Source organism: Phoca vitulina, unplaced genomic scaffold (genome assembly GCF_004348235.1).
Source record: "Phoca vitulina isolate PV1807 unplaced genomic scaffold, GSC_HSeal_1.0 scaffold81, whole genome shotgun sequence".
Taxonomy (NCBI): Eukaryota; Metazoa; Chordata; class Mammalia; order Carnivora; family Phocidae; genus Phoca; species Phoca vitulina.
In genome coordinates, this window is record NW_022589784.1 from 3,054,752 (window position 1) to 3,075,924 (window position 21,173).

Genomic DNA, 21,173 nt, shown 5'->3' on the forward strand with positions numbered 1-21,173 from the left:
CCCTGGGGCTACAACACTGAAGGAAAACATACGACGATAATACCCTAAAGAAAAAAAAAAAAAAAAAAACGGTTCCCCCTCATAATGGTGACGTTGTGTTCGGAAGATGGGGGAGAAGATCGTGAATGTATCTAAAAACAATAATAAGCTATGAAGTGAAGCAAACACACTGGAGGCCGTGATTGCTCTGGACGAAAACAGGGTGAGGTGGTTGGGAGGGGCGCCATCACGAGGTGTGTGTCTTGCCCACCACCCCCAGTATTAGCTACCGCTGCATAACGAGATCTCTCAGAAGTTCCCAGCGGCAAACACAGGAGTCTGGGTGCGGCTTTGCCGGGTTCTCTGCCTCAGGGTCTTGCAGCTTCCCTTGAGACGTGGGCCAGGGCTGTGGTCTCATCTGAAGGCCCGTCTGGGGCCGGATCCACTTCCAAGCTCACTCACTTGTCTGTTGGCAGTTCCTCACGGGCTCTGAGCCAGAGGCCGCCCTCAGCTGCTGGCCTACATGGCCCTCCGAAGGCTGGCTTCCTAAAGCCAGCACAACGGGAGTCTGCGAGAAGTGGCATCCCGTCACCTTTGCCATGTCCCGCTGGTTGGAAGCAAGCCACAGGTCTGGCCACATTCAAAGGAAAGGGATTACACGTGGCTGTGACCCCCAGCAGGTCAGGGTCACTGGAGGCCAGCCGAGGGTCTACCTACCAGACCCCCCCCCCCCCCCCCCCCCCCCGGTTAACCGTGAGCTTTACGAGGGTAGCTGTGTGATGAGTGTAGCCCCAGCACCTGAGACCATCCAGGCACTTAGTGGGAACTAAGTGGAACTCACCGAAACTGTCTTAGTCTTATCTCCCCGCAGGCTTTTATGCTTCATTCTCCCATCCTATGACCTGGGAGCCGTTCAGCTCTTGGCCCCAGTTCCCGGTGGGGGTTCCCGGGGTCTAGCAAGTGAGCAGAGGGGTAGCGACACATCAGGGTCTCGAGTGTGTGTGTGTGTGTGTGTGTGTGTGCGCGCGCACGCTGATCCTCCAGGGCCTCCACCCCCCTACTCTCCCCCTCCTCCCCTGGGCCCCCTCCCACTCTCTGGAGCCTGCCCTTCCCCAGTCACTGCTGACAGCCCCCATCTCCCCCCACCCCCGGCACGCTCCATGTCTGTCATCTTGGGGAGCTGTCAGGCCTCATCCAGAATCTCCTCCATCAGTCCCCCTGAGGGCCGCCGCACAGCAGAGGGACTTGTGGGGGTGGCCTGCCCTCCTGCTAGAGCCCACTTGGCCTGAGCCTGGGCTTCACAAAGAGACAGGGGCCGCTGCCCCATTTCCCAGGCTCTAGCTGCGTGCCAGGCTCTGCACCAAGCTCCCTCTACACCAAAACTTGCCGCTCACTCCCTCGGGTACATGCCGTGATACTGCCCGATTTTACAGAGGCGGGAAGCTCCTTGGCCAAGGTCTCAGAGTGAGTGAGGGACAGGACCTGGGTTTGCCATTGCAAGGCTCCGAGGCTACACCTTTAATGACCACACTCCACTGCAACTCTTGCCGACAGAGCCTCCAGGGGCTGGGCCATGCCTCTCCCATCAGATTGGGCACTCATGACGACAGAGCTATGTCTCCTCCATCAGACTAGTGTCCTCGAAGGCTGGACCGTGCCTGCCCTATCAGACAGGGACTCCTAAGGATAGGCTCTTGTCTCCTCCATTAGACTAGGGGCACCTAAAAGGAGGGCCATGTCTCGAATCAGACTGGAAACCCCTGAAATCAGAGCCATGCCTCCTCCATCAGATCGAATGCTTCAGAGGGTAGAATCATGCCTCCCCTATCAGACTGGGAGGCTATTGAGGCATATACTTATCTCCTCCATCAGACTGAGGCTTCTGAGGTCAAGACCATGTCTCTCCCATCAAACTGCAAGTTTTAAAAGGCAAGGGTGTGTCTAAGAGCTTCTTAGAGCAGAGACTGTCTCTCCTATCAGAGTAGGAGCTCCTAGCACAGGGCTACATCTCCTCCATCAGATTAGAGTATTTAGGCCCCACCGTGAGCCATCCCTTCTTATCCTGGTGCCTTGGCTCCCATCCCCCCTCCAGGCTGGCTGTCCCATGAGACAAGGATGAAGGGACAGAGAAGGCAGGCACAGCCCCCCCCCGCCCAGGGACCCCAACTGGCTCCTTCTTAAGGTCCCACCCACCTAAAGCATATATTGAGCACCTACCGTGTGCCATGCAATAGAATATTATTGGGCCATAAAGGGAATGGGGCGCTCACACACACACACACACACACACACACACACACACGTGGATGGACCTTGGAAACACGATGCTCAGTGAGAGAACCAGACACAAAAAGCGACATAGGGTATGATTCCATTTATGTGAAAGGTCCAGAACAGGCCCACCCAGAGAGACAGCGGATTAGAGGTGCCAGGTGCGGGAGAAGTGGGGAGAATAGAGAGTGCCCATAGGGATGGGGTTTCTTGTTGGGGTGATGAAAATGTTCTGAAATGAGTGGTGATGGTTGCACGATCTTGTGAACATTCTCAAACTGAAATGCACACTTCAAGTGGGTAAATTGTTGGGCATGTGAATTGTATCTCAAAAAAAAAAAAAAAAAAAAACCAACAACAACAAAAGATGCTCCAAACAGCGCCCAGAAGCGCTCAGTAGAGGTTAGCTGTTCTTCTCCCATCTCAGAGATGGGAAAACAGCCCGGGTCACCACCCAAGGTCAGGAGAGCTGGGATTCCGGAAACTGAGCTACACCCAGGAGATGGCCCTGATACACTGCCTCTCGGACCACGGGGGTTGGGGGGAGGGAGGAAGCCTCAGCCTAGGACCCCTAGACCACCCCACCTGCTCGCCTTCGTCCGCGCAGTGCCCCCCCCGCCCCGCTGACCATCAACACACAGAAACCCGAGTTCCTGAGGTTCAAGGGCACACCGCAAGGTCGCCAGCCCCCCAGCCTGACTCTCCTTATCCACCATCTCCCGCTCCTCTATCCTCCCGGAACCCTTTGACGGCTCCTCTTCTTAGGGCGGGGGGTGGGGGGGTGGGGCGGGCAGCCCCAGGAGAAGCCAGCTCAAAAGCGCAGGAAAGTCAAACGCCGTTTGATTCTGCCTCCGGGGCCTCTAATTGCTATTCCTGACACACGCTGTAATTAGAAGGCCCCTTTGAAATATTTATACCTCAGACGTCTCATATTTATCCGACAGGGAGAGGGCTCAGATTTGATGAGATCTGTCAACAGCTCATCCCTGAGCCGGGAATTGCCTTGCGGCTGACAGAAAACAGGACAATTACCCGCCGTGCTCCCCGGCAGTCCCCAGGGACGCTGTCTTGTCGCTGATCAGAGGGGGTGAGGTGGGGGGGCTTGGAGGCACTGTGGGAGGAGGACCGAGTTCAACAGGTTCATGTGGGCGACACGGCCAAAGCTGGGGAGAGGACATACGGAAGCCCCTGCTGCGGAGAGGGGCTTTGCCCGCTCAGCTCTGGACCTCAGTGTCGTCGCCTGGAAAATGGGGCTAACGGTGGGGCAGAGGCGGAGAAACGCTGATCCCATGAAGACACTCTAGTGGGTCTCCAGTGCCACCCCAGCCAGGCCACATCGGGACGTGCAGGCAGACGTGAGCTGTGGGGTGGCTCTGAGCAAGTGCTCCCCGGCTCTGTGCCTCAGTTTCCCTATGGGAAAAAATAACTCTCTTCTGGCGATCCTTCCTTGAGCTCTCTGGGGGCTTCCTGTTAGAACCCCTGTTAGAAACCAGGAAAGCAAGGCACAGAGAGCATAGACACGGCCCCGACCCACTGTTCTTCCCCAGGGGCATTTTCCCACCAGTGTCAGCTCTGACTTCCGTCTGGGTTTCCCTCCCCTCCAAGCCACAGGCACAAGCCCACCCTGGGGGTCCCGGGGGGGGGGGTGGCACTGGGAGAAGGGAATCTGCAGCCCCATTCTTCCCCATCACCCCTCTCTTACTTCAGTATTAGGGGGAGCTGAACAAGCCCCCTTAGGATGAAAGAAAAACTGTGTTTGCTCTGGAATTGGCCAGCACACCTCTTTGCTTCCCTTACCCCAAACCTCTTAGTGTCCTCGCCCCCAGACAGCTGCAGCGCCAACAGGCAGCCTGGCCAGGCGAGACCCCTCTCATTTCTGTCCCCCCTCCCTGACTCCACCCCCAGAAGCCACAAAGGGACAGATGCTGAGGACGCGCCGGGCACTGATACCATCTCCCTTCCCAAGGCCAGCTGCCCCAGCCCCCTTCCCCCATGCTGCAATTAGTCCCCTGGGGGGGGGGGGGCGGGATTGCAGAGAAGAGTCCTCCTGGGAAGGGGACATCAGACCTCCCTCCCTCCCGTTGCCTCCCCGCTTCCTTCAGCTGCATCAACATCAATTTTAGCCAGTGACCTCTGGAACGATCTGCTGGTCAGTTGCGCCGCCAGATACTGGTCCAATTTCGACCCTCAACAGTGGTCGCTCTCACCCCATCTGCTGGTCAGTTTCACCCCCTCTCGCGGTCACATCCAGACCCCCATTTCCCAGCCAATTTCCACCTCGCCTCCCTCTCCCCGCTGCTCCCCGCCTCTGCACCTCTCGCTCTCCTGAGCAAGGTCAGCCCTGTCCGCTCCCACCTCCCGCGCTCCTCGCTCGCTCCTGCCAGCCGCGGTCCTCCGGGTCAGTGTCCAGCTGCCGCGGCCTCGGCCCCGCGCCTCCCGCCCCGCACCCCCCTCCCTCGGCGGGCAGCGCCTCCCCTCCCTTCCCAGAGCAGCTGAAGGTCTCAGTCACCTCCGAGGGGGTTGCAGGGGGAGCGGAGGGGGCGGGGAAGCCGCGGAGGGGGAGGCGGGGAAGCCTTGACGTCGCAGCCCGGGACGCGGCCGGGGGCCGGTAGGGGCTGGGGCGTCCGCCTGCGCGCCCCCTCCCCAAAGTCCCACCTCCCGGCCGCGGCGGGGAAAGTCTCTCCGAAAGCGTGAAGGGGGATTGGAGGAGGTTTTATTTCCCTTTGTGCAGGTGGCTGGGGCCGGATCGAGGCGGCCGGGCCGGGGGCTGCGGGACCCGGGTTCCCCCCGGAGCGGAGAGGAGCGCAACAAAGGAGGCGCCGCGCGGAGGTCACCGTCCCCGCGGCCCAACTTTGCGCGCGGCGCCCGCGCCCCGGGGGAGCCCGCCCGCTGCGCTGAGGACCCAGGCGTCCGGGCTGAGCCGGGGTTGGGGGCTCCCGCGGGCGGCGCTTTCCCCGACTCCCGGCCGCAGAAAGGAATCCCGGAGCTTCCCGGAGGCGGCGGGCGGCAGAGCCGCGCACGGGGACGGCGCTTCCCGCGGAAACTCCGCGCGCTTCCGCGGATGCCCCTCGCCCTGGCCCAGCCACCCGGCGCTCGGGGTTCAGGGCCCTGCGGGGCGCCTCCTTCCCCCGCCGTCCTTGAGGAGCCGGGCTAAGGTGGACTTTTGCTCTTCTTCCTCCTCTTCCTCCCTCCGTCTCCTTCTTCTCTCCTCTTTTCACCGCCTTCTGAGCCCAGCCAAGGGACACACCTGATCTTTCTCCTCTCCCTCCCTTCCTCCTCTCGCTCCTCCTCCCCCTCTCTCCTGCCCCCCCTCCTTCTCCCTGGGGACTCTGCGGAGAAAGGGGGCCGGGAAGGGCGCATGTGGGTCCCCCTCTGACAGTGGCCAGGTTTGGCACGACACACGCACAGATGGCCAAGTGGCTGCGGGACTACCTGAGCTTTGGCGGTCGGAGGCCCCCTCCGCAGCCGCCCACCCCCGACTACACGGAGAGCGACATCCTGAGGGCCTACCGCGAGCAGAAGAATCTGGACTTCGAGGACCCCTATGAGGACTCAGACAGCCGCCTGGAGCCCGACCCCGCCGGCCCCGGGGACTCCAAGGGCCTCGGGGACGCCAAGTACGACTCTCCCAAGCACCGGCTCATCAAGGTGGAGGCAGCGGCCATGGCCAGAGCCAAGGTCTTGCTGGGCAGCCCCAGGGAAGAGGTGCGTGGCTAAGTCCCAGACTCTGGGTGGCCCCAGGAGACTGGGTGGGGAGGGCCAGGCTGGGCTCCCTGGATGTGGGGGAACCTTGTTTTATGGGGCAGGCCGGGGCACCAGCCAGACACTCCCCAATCCCCCGCCTGCTTAGTGGAGTCTGATTTCTGTCCCTTTCCAGGGCTCAGCACTGGTTGTCCCACTATCTCTCTGGCCCTGCTTTGTCCCCATGTCCCCTGCTCCCTGTTCCCCACCTCTAGTCCCCTCCCCTCAGCTTCCCTAAACAGATCTGAGTGAGTCACTCCCCTAGCAAGCCTTGGAACCCCCACCACTATGCCCCTCCTCTGTCACGATTCCCATTTCACAGAAGTGGAAACCAAGGCTCATGGAAGAGGAGCAACTGGCCAAAGGTCACAATGGCCCTAGCTTGTTAGAACTTGACCCAGATCTGCCTCCAATGCCCATGCTTTTTCCAGTATTTTTGCCAGAGGATCAGGGAGTCGACCCCAAACCCTCCGTGGAGACAGAGAAGGATTTGAGGAGGCTGTGTTGGGCAGTGATTAAGAGCACAAAGGAAGGAAGGAGGAGGCAGGGACTCCAGAAGCCGACCACCTGGGATGAAACCCTGCCTCTTACCAGCTGGGTGACCCTTAGCAAGGCACTTATCCTCTCTGTGCCTTGGTTTCCTGATCTGTAGAATGGGGCTAATGTACTTACTGGGTGTTGGGATTACAAGGAAACATGTGAAGTATTTAGAACAGTGCTGGCCGCTGATAGACATTACAATTATTTTTTATTTTTTTAAAGATTTTATTTATTTGTTTGAAATAGAGAGCGTGCGGACAAGCGGCATGCGGGAGAGAGGCAGAGGGAGAGGCAGAAGCAGGCTCCCCACCGAGCAGGGAGCCCAGCATGGGGCTCGATCCCAGGATCCTGGGATCACGACCTGAGCCAAAAGCAGATGCTTAACCTACTGAGCCCCCAGGCGCCCTGACATTAAAATTATTGAAGGAGGGAGGTGGGGCTGTGCGTCAGGGAGGCAGAGAGGCGGGGAGGCTGGCATCTGTACGCAAACCCTGGTGGGTGGGAGAGAGGACTCCCTACCTCGGGGACAATGAGCTTCGTGGAGGGGAAGAGTTACACGACCCAGAGAGGTGCACCATCACCCAGGAGGGGGTGTCTATGGCTGGGCTTGGTGCCCCCCACCCCAGCCCTTGCCACTCCTTTACTTCTCTACTTCTCTCTCCAGTTGGAACTCGACACGGAGTACTCAGACCCCTTTGATGCCCAGCCTCACCCACCACCTTCAGATGATGGTTACATGGAGCCCTATGATGCGCAGCGGGCTGTGAGCGGTGAGTGAGCGGGGCTTTTGGGAAAGGGACCGGGTCCCTGGTGGGTGTGGGAGCTGACCAGTGTTCTTGGCCCCCCAGAACTGCCATGCAAGGGGTTGCAGCTGTATGACACTCCCTATGAGGAGCAGGACCAAGAGCCAGGAGATGGGGCCCCTTCTGGGAGGAGACCTCGCCAGAGCCGGCTGCCTCAGGAAGATGAGCGGCCTGCGGATGAGTATGACCAGCCCTGGGAGTGGAAGAAAGACCACATCTCCAAGGCGTTTGCAGGTGCCCCTCCGACCCAGGCCTTGACCCTCCCCAGGCCCTGAATGTCCATGTCCTTCAGTTTCCTGCTCTGGTCATATCCTCTGATTCAACTTATAAAATAGACCCTAATCACCTGCCACTCTGGTCGTTTATTCATTCTCACTAAAGTGTGAATGGCTGATAATTGCAAATTTATCTTCCTAGGAGAACTTGTATCTTCCTTGAGGAGAGAAACTCCTTTAGGGCACCTGTAGTGCTCACTATAATATAGGGATAGGTTTTGGCATCAGGTAGACCTGGATTTGTGTCACTTACTTGGGAAAGGTGCTTTATCTTTTAGTCTCAGTTCCCTTACCCATCAAATGGGGATCCTTATAGCAGCTACAGAACAGGGAGCATGTAAACTGGGTGCTAGAAAGTGCTCACACGGAGCTGTGCGGGGACAGGGTAGCATTTCTTAGTAACTATCATTAGGTGGGCTTGGGGTCAAGTCCTGAGTTGGGGAAGCATGGACAAGTCTGTGGCCTCAGTTTCCTCTTCTGTAAAAGGGTAACAATACTACGGTCAGCTTTAATAAAATAACTTGGACCAGGAAGAGTTGTGCGAACCCAGCTTGGCCCCAGAAATTGTACGACTGGGAGGGACACTGGGGTTCAGTGCCTCACTCTACCTGTCCGTACCTGGGGCGGGGGGGGGGGTCTAGCTCTAGGACTTGGCCAGAATCTGCAGAACGACCACCCCATCCCTCTAAGGCATCCCTCGTCCCTCGTGGAACTGGCCGGCCCTCGCCAGCCACCACACTTAGGAGTGACCACACCCCTTTCTTCTGAAGGCTGATCGGTTGCTCCTGGACCAATCCTACCCAGCCCTTAAACCCAGCCCCTCCTATCCTGGATTCTGATAGGTTGCCCAAACTGGCACCGCCTTCCTACTGAGAGTGCATTGGCTTACCCCGGCCCCGCCCCTCCCAGGTGGGTTGGACTTAACCCTTTCCTCTCTAACCCTCCCCCTCCAGTGCAGTTTGACAGTCCTGAGTGGGAAAGGACCCCAGGCTCAGCCAAAGAGCTCCGGAGACCCGCATCCAGAAGCCCCCAGCCCGCAGAGCGCGTGGACCCGGCCCTGCCCCTGGAGAAACAGCCGTGAGTGGGGAAGCTGACGTTGGAGGAGCCGGATTGAATCCCTCTCCGTCCCGTACCAGCTGCAGATTCCACTCCTCGGACCGGGGGGCTGGGGGAAGTATGACTCATTCATTCACTTCATTCCTTTCTTCCACTGTCTTCACTGGGCGCCGGAGCCTGCCAGTGTCAGACGCCTAGCCTGGGTACAGAGCAGAATCACATGGTGTCTCATCCCTCTGGCATCAGATTCTGGGTTCTAATCTCTGCTCTGCATCTCTTGGCTGTGTAGCTTTGGGCAAGTCACTTAACCTCTCTGAACCTAGGGCTCAAAACCCCCAAGATGGTGCCCAGCTCAGAGTAAAAGGGGATGTTCTCTGTTCAATTGGATGACGCTCATGAGCCTGAGGGTAAAGAGAAATCATCCTCAACCCCAGCGGATCTGGGGATGGAACTAAGAGGAGCAGGGTTTTGAGGGGGTCCCAACTTTGGGCTGGAGTGAGGTGCACCAGCTGGGAGGGTCTGGGCCTTCTCTGTGTCTCTCCAGCCTAGCAGTTCCTCCAGGAACTCCCTAAAAGCCCAATGAGCCCAGCCCAATGAGGTGGGGAGCTAGATATTTCCTTTAAACCCCTCCAGTCCAAAAGATACCATGGTGTGTTTATCACAGTTATTCCCAAACCCCTTAGGTGGGCCATACAGAACTGACTGATGAACGCTGAGGCACAGGGGGAGACGTTTCTTCTCTGTTCAGTTTTCTTTCAATACAAAACCCGCGACGTCTGTTTGGCGCTCCTGTGTGTGTGAGACCTTGCTCGCAAATGCTAACCTCTCTCGGAGTCCATTCAGTACAAATATTAAGTAAAGGATGGAACAGGTGGGTGGGGATATGGGTTGTGGCAAATCTCTAGAAAGCCAGATGCAAGTGATTCAACTTGAGGGATTAGGGAAGGGGAAACAGGACCCTGGGGACCTAACCTAGGGAGGCTGTGAAGATCAAGGTCAGCTGTATCTATTGAACTGGAGGGAGCAGCTCCATGTGGACCTGGGCTCAGCTGCCTTGCAGGGAAAAACCGTGTCTGCCTGAAAACTGGGCTCCCCTTGAGAAACCCAGGGGACTTGTTCTCACTTGTTTGCCTGGAGCAAGTCCTGGAAAGGGCTGTGCCTGCACCAGCCCCCAGGGGGTGTTTGCAGGGGGGTTGCCCTTTATGAGACATCTGCCCCCGCCCCCTAGGTGGTTTCATGGCCCACTGAGCCGGGCAGATGCCGAGAACGTCCTGTCTCTCTGCAAGGCAGGCAGCTACCTCGTGCGGCTCAGCGAGACCAGTCCCCAAGACTGCTCCCTATCCCTCAGGTGAGGCCCCAGCCCCCTGAAGGGACCGAGGCTCACAGGACTACCTGCCTCGTGCTTTCGGGTTAATTCGGTGGGAGCAGAAGGTGGCGCGAGCGGGCGGGGCTTCCATGGCTGCCCAGCAAAGCTTTCAGAACCGTGGAGGGGACTTCTGGGACCAGTGGGCCAGAGGGTGTGGCTTCCACGGAGGCCACAGGCAGGGTTCCAACTAAGAGTGAGCCTCCTGTCACCGGAGGTATGCAAGAAGGCGGAGTGGAAGCCATCCAGTAGATCTAGGTTGTGGGTGAGGTGGGGAACTAGATTATTTCCTTTAAACTCCTGTAGTCCAAAAGTTGAAGTGTCTCTCGGGGCCAGAATCTCTGAGTGGCCCTGTAGGCATTTGAGTTTGAGATCCTGATTGTACGTACTTCTCTGCCTAAGATTCTAAATGTGTCTGATTATAACAAGCTCCAAAATTCTACTGGGCATCTGATTGTGAGATTCCTGAAAGGGCAAGATTGAAGAGGGCTTGGAGAATCGCTTTGAATCCTGCCTCTGCCACTTTATAGCTGTGTTACCTTAGCTAAATTCCTCAACCTCTCTGGGCCTTGCTTTTCTCATCTATGAAATGAAGATACAAACAGCACCTACTTCATGGTAATATTGCCATGATTAAATCACACACACACACACACACACACACAGGAATTGTTGAGCCTAGTGTCCCGGCAACAGGAAGTGTTTTATTCATATTAATGATGATAAGATCATTCCCAGGTTCAATGTCATTCAACTCACCAGAGATGGAAGCAAGGAAAGGGACCCCAGCCTTTAGAGCGGACAGGCGGGCAAGGCATCCCTGCCAATGGGGAACAAGCCCAGAGCTTGGCACCCAAGTGGCCATTTAGCAGAAATATTTGGGAATGCCAGCCACCAGCTTCTGGGGGCCACGGGGGGGGGGGGCCTTAGGGTCGGACAGCATGAGCAGGTCTGGGGTGCTCAAGGCACTCTGACGCCTGTCCCCCAGGAGCAGCCAGAGCTTCCTGCACCTGAAGTTCGCACGGACCCGAGAGAACCAGTTCGTGCTGGGTCAGCACAGTGGCCCCTTCGCCAGCGTGCCGGAGCTGGTCCTCCATTACAGCTCCCGGCCGCTCCCTGTGCAGGGCGCTGAGCATCTGGCCCTGCTGTACCCAGTGGTCATGCAGACCCCCTGACCCCAGCACCTTCAGCCCCTGCCCTGCACCGGGCGGGCCCAGAATCACTGGCTGCAAACGCTCGAAGTCTTTCCAGAGACTCGCCACCCCTCCAGGCCCTTGGTCTTCATCAGAGCTGCCTTCTTGGCCCTCTCTTGGGTGCTAGGGACCAGAATTGTGTCTCCAAGCACTCCCCTGGCCTGGAAAATAAATAAGTTATTGTGTGTTTCAAGTGTCCTTTCTGGGAGGCGGGAATCCCAGCTCCAGGGAAAGGAGAGGATGAGTGACCCTTAGACCCTTAGGGGGGAGTGGCATCCCCAGCTGGGGGTGAAGCCTGAATTGCTCATGGGGGCGGCGGGGCGGTGGTGGGGGGAACACAAGTAAGAGAGCTAGGGGCAGGCAGGGAGAGAGCGTATGAGGTCAGAGGAAAACCCGGACACAGCTGATACAGATACAAAGATGGAGAAACCGAGGGGGGAGGCTCTCAGGCCAGCCCTGCCCCCACGCGGCCCCTCCCTTGCACCTGGGCAGGCAGCTGAGGCCTGATGCTGCTGCTGAAAGGACATCTGTCCCCATGGAAACAGCAGAAGTGGGGGAAGGGAGCCGATCCCAGCTGGTGTCACTTCAAGGTGACAGTCGGGCAGGAGACCCGGGGGGCTGATGAGTTCCAGGGAGCCCCGATGTCCCCCGTCACTCTTCATCTCCACAACGACCCAGGGAAGGGGGTGCTTCCAGCTCAAGGTGCTGTGTGGAGGTCGGGGGCATCACTTCTCTGCTAATTGGACATGACTCTCCAAGGATAAGAGGAGGGAGGTGGCCAGTCATCACAGAGCCCCCTCACCACAGTGGACTGTCCCCCAGCCATCCTGGGGCTCAGGAACCCCCAGACAACCCCTCAGATATCTTTAACACCCCCCAACTCACAAAATCTGGCTCTCCTTTATAAGCCTTTATTGAGCGCTCTGGGGGTGAGGGAGGAATCCGGCATTATAGTAATGAGGACGGGGTCTTGGGCTGGGCCGTTGGACTCCCTGACTCTTCGGGAAATCAGTCACATCTTCACGTGGCCATTGGTGGGAGGGGATCTTTTCTGGGGTTTCGAGTCCTCTCCCCACTTCAAGGAGCCCTCTTGGCCACTGCTGCCCAGAGGGGCGTGGGTCAGGAGAGACGCGGACGGTAGATATGGGGTGACTCGACCTGGGGCTGGGGCAAGGCTTCTGGGCCAGGCGCTGCTGGGGGCTGGGAGGCTGGGGGAAAGAGATGGAATAGAGGCTCTGGCTCTTCTGGTCCGCCCTGGGGATGTCCAGCACCTGCCCCTCCACACGCCACGCCGTAGTCTTCTTTGGGGCCCTCCGGGGCTGGTAAAGGACGTTCCCGTAGAGAGGATGCTCTGCAAAGGTGGGAGGGAGGGATGACACAGACTAAGAGGGGAAAATCCCATGAGACAGCCTGGCTTTCTCCAGCCTACCTCTGCTCTCGCCCACCGGGCGCAGTCCCACCCGCCCTCCTTCCAGAAGGGGCAGATGGGGCGCGCTCGGCGTGCGGGTCAAGCGGCTGCAGTTCCCGCCTCCGCCACGCGGGGCAGGGGCGCCGGCGGAACCCGTCTGCCGCCCTCCCCGCCACCTGCGCGGTTACCTGAGTCCTCGCGCCGGCTGCGACGGCGGCTCCAGACCCAGGCGCTCAGCGCGATGGCGGCCACGGCCACGCCCCCTGCCACCAGCGGCGCCACCAGGAGTCCTGGGGAGGGGAGTGCGGGGCGGTCTGACGGGGGGTGGGGCGCGGGGGCCGGGGCGGGGCTGGAGGCGGGGCTCGCGGCCGGGGCTCACCTGAGTCGACCGAGGTCTGGTTCGTGGGCTGGCCATCTGCAGAGAAGAAACCTGTGTCTCGGGGGTGCTCACCTTCGAGTCCAGCCTCCACCCTTCAGGGTCAGAGCCCCCCCATCCCAGTGGGACGTCAGCATTCCGCCCCTGCCTTGCTGCGTGAGTCCGGGCAGGTGTCCCTCCGGACCCGTTTCCTCTTCTGAAAAACGAGGCGGCCCATTTCTGCCTTGCTCAGTTATTGTAAAGTAATCGCCGAATGGATTTTTTCATCATGAGCTCCATCATCCTTGCCATGAACCCCATCACCCCCATAATAGACTCCACCATTCCCATCACAAGCCCTGTCATCCCCATAAGCCCCATCACTGACATCATGAGCTCCATCATTCCCACCGTGAGCTCCACGATCCTGGTCATGGGATCCACCATCTTTACGGCTCCTGTATTTTGAGCTCAACTCTGCCGTCAAGCGCATTTTACGTACAAGGAAACAGTCTCAGCCTGAGTCACTTGCCTGGGGTCATGCACCCAGGCAGGAAGTGCCTTGCTTTGAACAAAGGTGTTGCTCACCTCAGCTCCCCTTTCCTTTTCTGTTTCTTGCTTTGAACAAAGGTGTTGCTCACCTCAGCTCCCCTTTCCTTTTCTGTTTCGGGAAAAAAGAAAAGAAAAAAAAGAAAAAGAAAGGAAAGGAAGAAAAAGCTTATACTGTCCTGACCTTTTGAGTCTTGCTGAGTAATCAGCCTAACAGACATAAATAATCACTTAGGTTTACTGAGGACTTGTCATGTTCCAGACCCTGTAATAAACTCTTTGGATATAATTAACTTCAAATTCACCTAACCCATAGCTAAGGAAACAGGCACAGAGGGGTCAAGTTACTTGCCCAAGGTCACAGAGCAAGTGAACAGCAGAGTGGGGACATGTTCCCAGGTCTGTATAGTTGATATAAACTCCAGCCAGAGGCTCCTGGTGTGACTAAGATGAGGCCCAGTGCTCCTGACCTCTTCGCCTTGTATGTTTTAAAGTTGGCGTCGGGGGGCACCTGGGGGGCTCAGTCGGTTAAGCGTCTGCCTTAGTCCGCAGATTGTGATCCCAGGGTCCTGGGATCGAGCCCTTACGTCGGGCTCCCTGCTCCGCGGGGAGCCTGCTTCTCCCTCTGCCTTCACCTCTGTGTGTGTGTGTGTCTCATGAATAAATAAATAGGATCTTAAAAAAAAAAGTTGGCTTTGGTCCCTGGGGGCTACCAAGCACTGTTAGGGGGAGGGGAGAGCCAGCTGTGTGTGGCTGGAGGCAGACCGGCCGCATCCCTGCAGATGCCGACAATGCACAGCCTGGTGCCTCTGCAATCCAGATTCTGCTAATTGGTAATTGGCCCTCTCATTACTAGAAGGTGGGGGCAGGCGGGACAGCCATAAGGCATGGCCCTAGAGGCAGGCGGTGGGAGGGTCCTGCCAACAGGAGAGGAACGGGCATCTCTTTGGGCCAGGAACTGGGGAGGTGCTCCATCCTGCCTCATGGGTCCAGGCATGTGCCCGAGGCCCTCAGGAACCACTGAGAGAGCACGAGCCCCCTCTGGGTCTGCTGGAGTCTCCAGGCCCTATGCAGGGTTTGGCCCAAAGTGGGTTGTCATGCCGAGTAGAGGGAGTGTATGAGCTGGGCTTTTGAGAAAGCTGGCTGCATCCCTGGCTCGTGTATGTGGCTGGACACGTCTAGGCCTTCCCTGGGCCTCAGCTTTCTCATCTCTAAATGGAGGCAGCTGGCTTAGCTGAACTGGGAAATTCCTTCTAGCCTTGAGAATCAATGGCTTTCAATGTGGATTCTAGAATTATCTGTCCTAACAGACTCTGAGACTGAAAAATTCTAAAAGCCTGTTTAAAATATTTAAGATACTGCAATTCTAAGATTCTAGAATCATCTATTCCTTTACGTCAGTTTCTCAACCTTTTTTCATTATCACCCCCCAAAGAGACTTTTAAAATCTTACTTTGTTTCCCCATGACATTTTAGTACCACAGATACAGTGTGAATCTATGTACTGCCCATACATCTATGCTTTATACATAAAAAAATAAAATCTTTGTTGCTCCCCAAGAACCAATTCTTGCCTCCTTAGGAGCAAGATTCCCCATTGAGAATGCTGTAGTTCTAAGAGCCTAGACTTCTATGCCTCTAGGATTCTAGAACTGCAAGATTCTGTTTTGTGGTTCGAGATCCTAGAATTGTCTGAGGCACAACAGAAATGTGTTGGCCAAAGACCAGTTGTAATTTGTTCACAGCACCCTTATTCGTGATTGCCAACAACTAGGAGCTGCCGAAATGCCCATCCATAGGAAATTGGATTGATGGATGGTGGTGGGTCTACAGCAAAGAGAAAGAGCATCCCGCTGCTGCATGACCAAGATGGACGTACCTTCTGGCCGAGTGGGGGATTCAATGTTGAATGAAAAAAGCCAGGCACAGAAGAGAATGCACTCTATGATTTCCCTTAAGTAGCACACAAAGCCAGGCCAAATAAGTCTATGCAGCCAGAAGTCAGGATGATGCGTGTGTGCATGGGTGGGGGGAAGGGATCCAGGAGGCAGGAAGTCTTGTTTCTTGAGCTGCATGATGGTACAAGGGGTGGGCTCGGGCTGTGGTCTGAATGTGTCCCCCTGCAATTCCTACGTGGAGTCCTAACCCCTGGAGGTGATGGAAGGAGGAGGTGGGACCTCAGAAGGTGATTAGGTCCTGAGCCTTCACGAATGGGATATGTGTTCTTATAAAAGAGACATCACTGCCTCTTCCTCCAAGTGAAGGGTGCCAACTACCAAGCAGGGTGAGGGTCCCCACCAGAACACGACCATGCTGGGGCCCTGACCTTGGACTTCCAGCCTCCGGAACTATGAGAAATAAGTTTCTGGGGGCGCCTGGGTGGCTCAGTCGGTTAAGGGGCTGCCTTTGGCTCAGGTCATGATCCCAGGGTCCTGGGATCGAGCCCCGCATCGGGCTCCCTGCTCGGCGGGAAGCCTGCTTCTCCCTCTCACACTCCCCCTGCTTGTGTTCCCTCTCTTGCTGTCTCTCTCTCTGTCAAATAAATAAATAAAATCTTTAAAAAAAAAAAAAAAGAAAAGAAATAAGTTTCTGCTGTCTACAAACCACCCCAGTCTGCAGTATTTTGTTATAGCAGCCCAAATGGACGAAAGCATCCACTAAGCCGGCCACTTACAATATGCGTTGTTTTCTGTATGTCGGAGATACTTTAATAATACATTTTTTAAAAAAAGATTCTGGGATTGTGTTTAGTCAAAATTCCAGAATTACATGTATTCAAGAGTCTTCATGATTGCAGTATTCAGGAAGAAGTCTCAGCAAACTTTAGCCTGTGGATCCAATTAGGCCCACTACCTGTTTTTTTAAATAAAGTTTTATTGGAACCTAGCCCCACCCATTCACGCCTGTCCAGTCTATGGAGGATTTCACGCTATAATGGCAGAGTGGAGTCGTTGCCACGTAGAACACAAATTAGAAAATATTTACTCTGTGGGCCTTTACAGAATGTTTGCTGAGTCCTCATCTAGAATTATAAGTTCCAGCATGTCTTTGGTTCTGCAAGTCTAGATTTTGATGTTCCTGACTTTGCAGGATCTCTGTTTCTAAGACTCCCATTGAAAGAATTTAGAGTTTATGTTCCTAGGAAGGAATTTGAGATTCTAGAGTTTTGAGATCCTGTAAGTTCCAAGAGCCCACTTCTTCCCTCCACTTGCTCCCATACCTTCCTCCACCAGGAGCTGCGTGCCATCGCCCTGCTCCACCTCCAACTTAGGAATCTCCACAGCCACCCAGCACACGTAGTCCCCACTGTCGTTGAGGCTCACGTGGTCCAGCTGCAGGGTGAGGTTGCCAGGCGGCTTCCAGGAAAGCAGCCTCCGGGGCCCGCAGACCCCCAGGCTGAGGCTGCCGTTGGTGATGTGCGGCTCACACAAGGAGACGTCGTCCTTGGTCCACCCAACCCGGAGCCGCTCCCAGGCTTGGGACTGTATCACCTGGCAGGCCAAGGTCACCTGGCTTCCCCGTGTCACCCGCAACCACTTGGGCTCCTGCTGCACTCTCAGGCCTGTGGCTCCTTGCAGGACGAGGGGATACAAGAAGTGAGTAAGGCTGGTGTGTGTGTATGTGTGTGACTTACTCCCCCAGTGAGCCCACAGGGCTGAGGCTACGTGATCTTTGTAAGATCACGTCTCACTGAGGCTCAAAGTCTTTTTTTTTTTTTTTTTAGATTTTATCTATTTATTTGACAGAGAGGGTGAGAAAGCACAAGCAGGGGGAGCAGCAGACAGAGGGAGAAGCAGGCTCCCTGATGAGCAGAGCTCGATCCCAGGACCCTGAGACCATGACTAAGCTGAAGGCAGATGCCCAACCATCTGAGCCACCCAGGAGCCCCTCAAAGTCTTCATTTGTGAAATGGGTTTAACTTTCTTTCGGCACTTGGGAGATTTCAGGGAGGACTCTATGACCAGTCCAGCTCTCGGCACACAAATATCGCCTTGTGTGTGTGCCAAGCCCTGTTCTGGACACCACGGACACAGACAGATGTGATGGAGACAGACAGAAATTCCTCCCCCACTCTGGAGCTGACAGTCTGGGAGGAGAGAGAGAGAGAGACATGGGACATCATGAAGTGAGAATCCTGATGGAGGATAAGGATGAGATGAGAGAAAATCTACTTATGGAGGGTAGTCAGGGAAGGCTTCTCAGAGGAGGTGATGAAATGGTAAGAAGTAGCCAGTGGTGGGAAGAAAGGAAAATGGAGGAAGAGCACTCCAGGCAGAGGGAGCAGGCCATGCAAAGGCCCTGGGTACAACCATGCCTGGTATGTTGGAGAAAGAGCAAGGAGGCCCTTGTGGCTGGAGCAGAGTGACTGAGGGGGAGAGAGGGAGGAAGTGGAATTGGAGAGAAGATGGCTTATACAAGGCTTTGCAGGCCACAGGGTGGAGGTGGGGAAAGGGGAGCAGTTTGTTTTTTAATCCAAGTGTGATAGGAAACCAGGGAGCAGGGGAAAACATGGTCCAATTTAAGTTTTTTTTTAAACTTATTTTATTTATTTGAGAGAGAGAGAGAGCATGCAAGCAGGGGGAGGGGGAGAGAGAGAGAGAATTTCAAGCAGAACCCCACCCCCATACTGAGCACAGAGCCCGATCTCAGGATGTCACGACCCTACGAGATCATGCCCTGAGCTGAAATCAGGAGTCAATGCTCAACCAACTGAGCCACCCAGGCACCCCCCAATTTAAGTTTTAAAAAGATCACCCTGTGCTGTGTTAAGAACAGACTGTGGGGGTGGGAGAGGGGTTCAGGGGTGGCTGGGGGATGAGGGTCCACGAGCATAGTAACGGGGGCTGGACCCTGGAAAAAAGCGATCAGCAGCCGAATGGATTGAGAAAAGGAAAGAAGGACGGTAGCAGATTCCCAAGGTTTTAGCCTCAGGGACTGTATGAAGGGCGGTGGCTTTGGGCCAATATGGAGGATCTTGACAGAGGAGCAAGGCTGGAGTAGAAGAAAAGTTTGCTTTGGGCCCCTGAGATGTCTGAGGTACCTATCAGATCCCCCAGAAGGGGTATGTTCAGCTCAAGTTCCTGGACTTCGATATGCAATCGCAGCGGATGCTAGAGAGATGAGATCCAGGCGGATGGAAGAGCAGGTGCAAAGGCCCCGGAGGTGGGATCGAGCTTGGTGTGTTGGGAAAAAAAGGAAAGAAAGGAAGGAAGGAAGGAAGGAAGCAAAGTAGGAAGGAAGGAAAAAGAAAGAAAGAAAGAAGAAAGAAAGAAAGAAAGAAAGAAAGAAAGAAAGAAAAAGAAAGAAAGAAAGAAAGAAAGAAAGAAAGAAAGAAAGAAAGAAAGAAAGAAAGAAAGAAAGAAAAGAAAGAAAGAAAGAAAGAAAAAAAGCCAGCAGGCCAGACAAGGGTGAGAAAGGGAAAGCTGTGGAGGGTGGAGATGACAGAGGCCAGCGGAGCTAGCTCAGGCAAGCCTGGTGTGTAGGTCATGGTGTGAGTTTTACTCTAGAGACCCACTCTGAGGATCCTGCTAGAACCCTTCAAGCCTTGTAAGGTTCTGAGTATCAGAGAGAAACAGGTCCTATTTAGCAGAGCACAGAGATTGGGTTCCAGGGGCTGGGAACCAGGGGGCAGGCTGCTGGGGTGATGAACAACAGGAGGGAGGGCAGAGGGGAGGGGGGCCCAAGTACTCACCCCAGAACTGCACCAGGAGGACCAGCGCTGTGCCCAGGGACTCCATTCCTGGCCCACCAGGCCCCCCTCTCCTGGCGGGCGCCCCACCCCCCAACTCCCCATCCTAAGTGACAGACTTCCTGCCACAATCTCCACCCCCCACCACAGAGGCAGATGTGACAGCCAGGCCAGACGTCTAGTAACTAATCCTGGTTAGGGCTCCGCTGCCTCCCCTCTGGTGCCTGGGTTCCCCCAAAGATTTTTTGTTTTTGTTTTTGTTTTTTCTTTAATCTGAAAAGCAGTATGTGTATGTCAATGGAATAATGTGTCCCAGTGAGTGCAAATCTTTCTGGGAGATGCTATTTTTTTTAAAGATTTTATTTATTTATTTGACAGAGAGAGACACAGCGAGAGAGGGAACACAAGCAGGGGGAGTGGGAGAGGGAGAAGCAGGCTCCCGCCGAGCATGGAGCCCGATGCGGGGCTCCATCCCAGGACCCTGGGATCATGACCTGAGCCGAAGGCAGACGCTTAACGACTGAGCCACCCAGGTGCCCTGGGAGATGCTATTTAAACACACCTGAGGGTGCCTGGGTGGCTCAGTCGGTTCAGCGGCTGCCTTCTGCTCAGGTCGTGATCCCGGGGTGCTGGGATCGAGCTTCCACATCGGGCTCCTCGCTCAGCAGGGAGCCTGCTTCTCCCTCTCCCTCTGCTTGCTGCTCCCCCTGCTTGTGCGTTCTCTCTCTGTCAAACAAATAAATAAATAAAATCTTAAAAATAAATAAATAAATAAACACACCTGAGCTGACAGGGGCACGTTGGAAGGTTAGATGAGGCAGGTGTGGGAACGGGGCAGGCAGCAGAGGCCTGAGCTTGGATTGAAGATCGGAATCCTAGCTTCAATTATTTGGCCCCCAAAATGTCTTCCTTTGAGGTTCAGAGTAGATTTGTGCTGACGGCTTCAGGTCCCACAACAGGTATGGGGGGGGTCCCCTGTCCCCACAGCCTGCACAGAAGTTTGGGGGCCCAGTGGAGCGAGTTCGTAGGCCCTGGGATTTCTCCCAGCCCTGCATTTGTCACCCTGGGGGGGGGTGGGGTGGGAGGAGGTGGCAGAATTCAGGCCTCAATGTGTCACCCTAACCACATGATGACCTCTTTTCTCACCCAAAAAGAAGAGGGCCTGTGTGCTCGAAATCGCCGTTACTATCAACCACAGGATGACCCCTGACTGCGACGACACTCCGCCCACACGGCCCCAGCAGACACACACACAGCTTCCCAGCCTCCCCTACCCAGGCCACCTCCTCCCTCCGACTTTCTTCTCAAACTCTACCCTTCCCCCACCAACTCTACCCTTCCCCCACAGTCCGCCCAGAGGCAATGCTGGAGATCCTGGATAGATCTGGCCCCAGGCTGACAGGGAAGACCAAGCTGGACACAGACATTCAGAGACCTGTGGCTTCCGGTCAGGCAGACAGGCTTCTGGAGGAGGGGATGTGAGAGCCTAGGGCTTTGTGGGATGCACAGGAGTTCAGTTGTGCCTTGGGGAGAGAAAGGGCATTGGAAGCTGAACATCAGCCACGGCAAAATGTAAATGCTAGGAGTAAATGCAAGGACTGTGAGCGGTTAGGGGCCAGATCTCATTGCGGGAGAGTATGGAATTCCAGTTTGAGGAACAGCCACGAAATGGCATGGGTGCAAGAGTGGGGAGGCTTAGGCACCAAGAGGGCTAGGGATGGGCTCGAGGTCACACAGCAGGGCCAGGGGTCGAACCCAGGCAACCTGCTTCCCAGCTCCAGGCTCTCCGCAGCTCAGTCATCACTACCAATGCCGCCTGGCGGGCCCCAGGCTCTCGGGGTCCCTGTTCTCAGGGGCCCCAGGCTCTGGGGTCCCTGTTCTCAGGGACCCCAGCGCGGGACTACGTTTCCCAGCTTGCCGCGGGGAGCGCGCGTGCGCACTGCGGCCAGTG

At 56.0% G+C, this 21,173-nt stretch overlaps 3 protein-coding genes across 3 annotated transcripts; 2 read left to right on the forward strand and 1 right to left on the reverse strand.

The window, feature by feature from the left end:
• The first annotated feature begins 2,303 nt into the window (after window positions 1-2,303).
• LOC116625740 (collagen alpha-1(I) chain-like) lies at window positions 2,304-5,503 on the forward strand. Its single transcript, XM_032394566.1, has 3 exons — window positions 2,304-2,310; window positions 4,353-4,468; window positions 4,982-5,503. Exons 1-3 carry the CDS (start codon window positions 2,304-2,306, stop codon window positions 5,402-5,404), a joined length of 546 nt encoding a protein of 181 aa, XP_032250457.1. The 3' UTR covers window positions 5,405-5,503.
• SHD (Src homology 2 domain containing transforming protein D) lies at window positions 5,501-11,343 on the forward strand. Its single transcript, XM_032394665.1, has 6 exons — window positions 5,501-5,955; window positions 7,196-7,301; window positions 7,380-7,568; window positions 8,563-8,686; window positions 9,894-10,013; window positions 11,017-11,343. Exons 1-6 carry the CDS (start codon window positions 5,659-5,661, stop codon window positions 11,201-11,203), a joined length of 1,023 nt encoding a protein of 340 aa, XP_032250556.1. The 5' UTR covers window positions 5,501-5,658; the 3' UTR covers window positions 11,204-11,343.
• A 789-nt stretch (window positions 11,344-12,132) lies between these two features.
• Window positions 12,133-19,271, reverse strand: TMIGD2 (transmembrane and immunoglobulin domain containing 2). The gene is made up of 5 exons (XM_032394567.1): window positions 19,226-19,271; window positions 16,754-17,203; window positions 13,009-13,044; window positions 12,818-12,919; window positions 12,133-12,572 (listed from the first exon to the last, which is right to left on the reverse strand). Exons 1-5 carry the CDS (start codon window positions 19,269-19,271, stop codon window positions 12,133-12,135), a joined length of 1,074 nt encoding a protein of 357 aa, XP_032250458.1.
• Window positions 19,272-21,173: the final 1,902 nt, after the last annotated feature.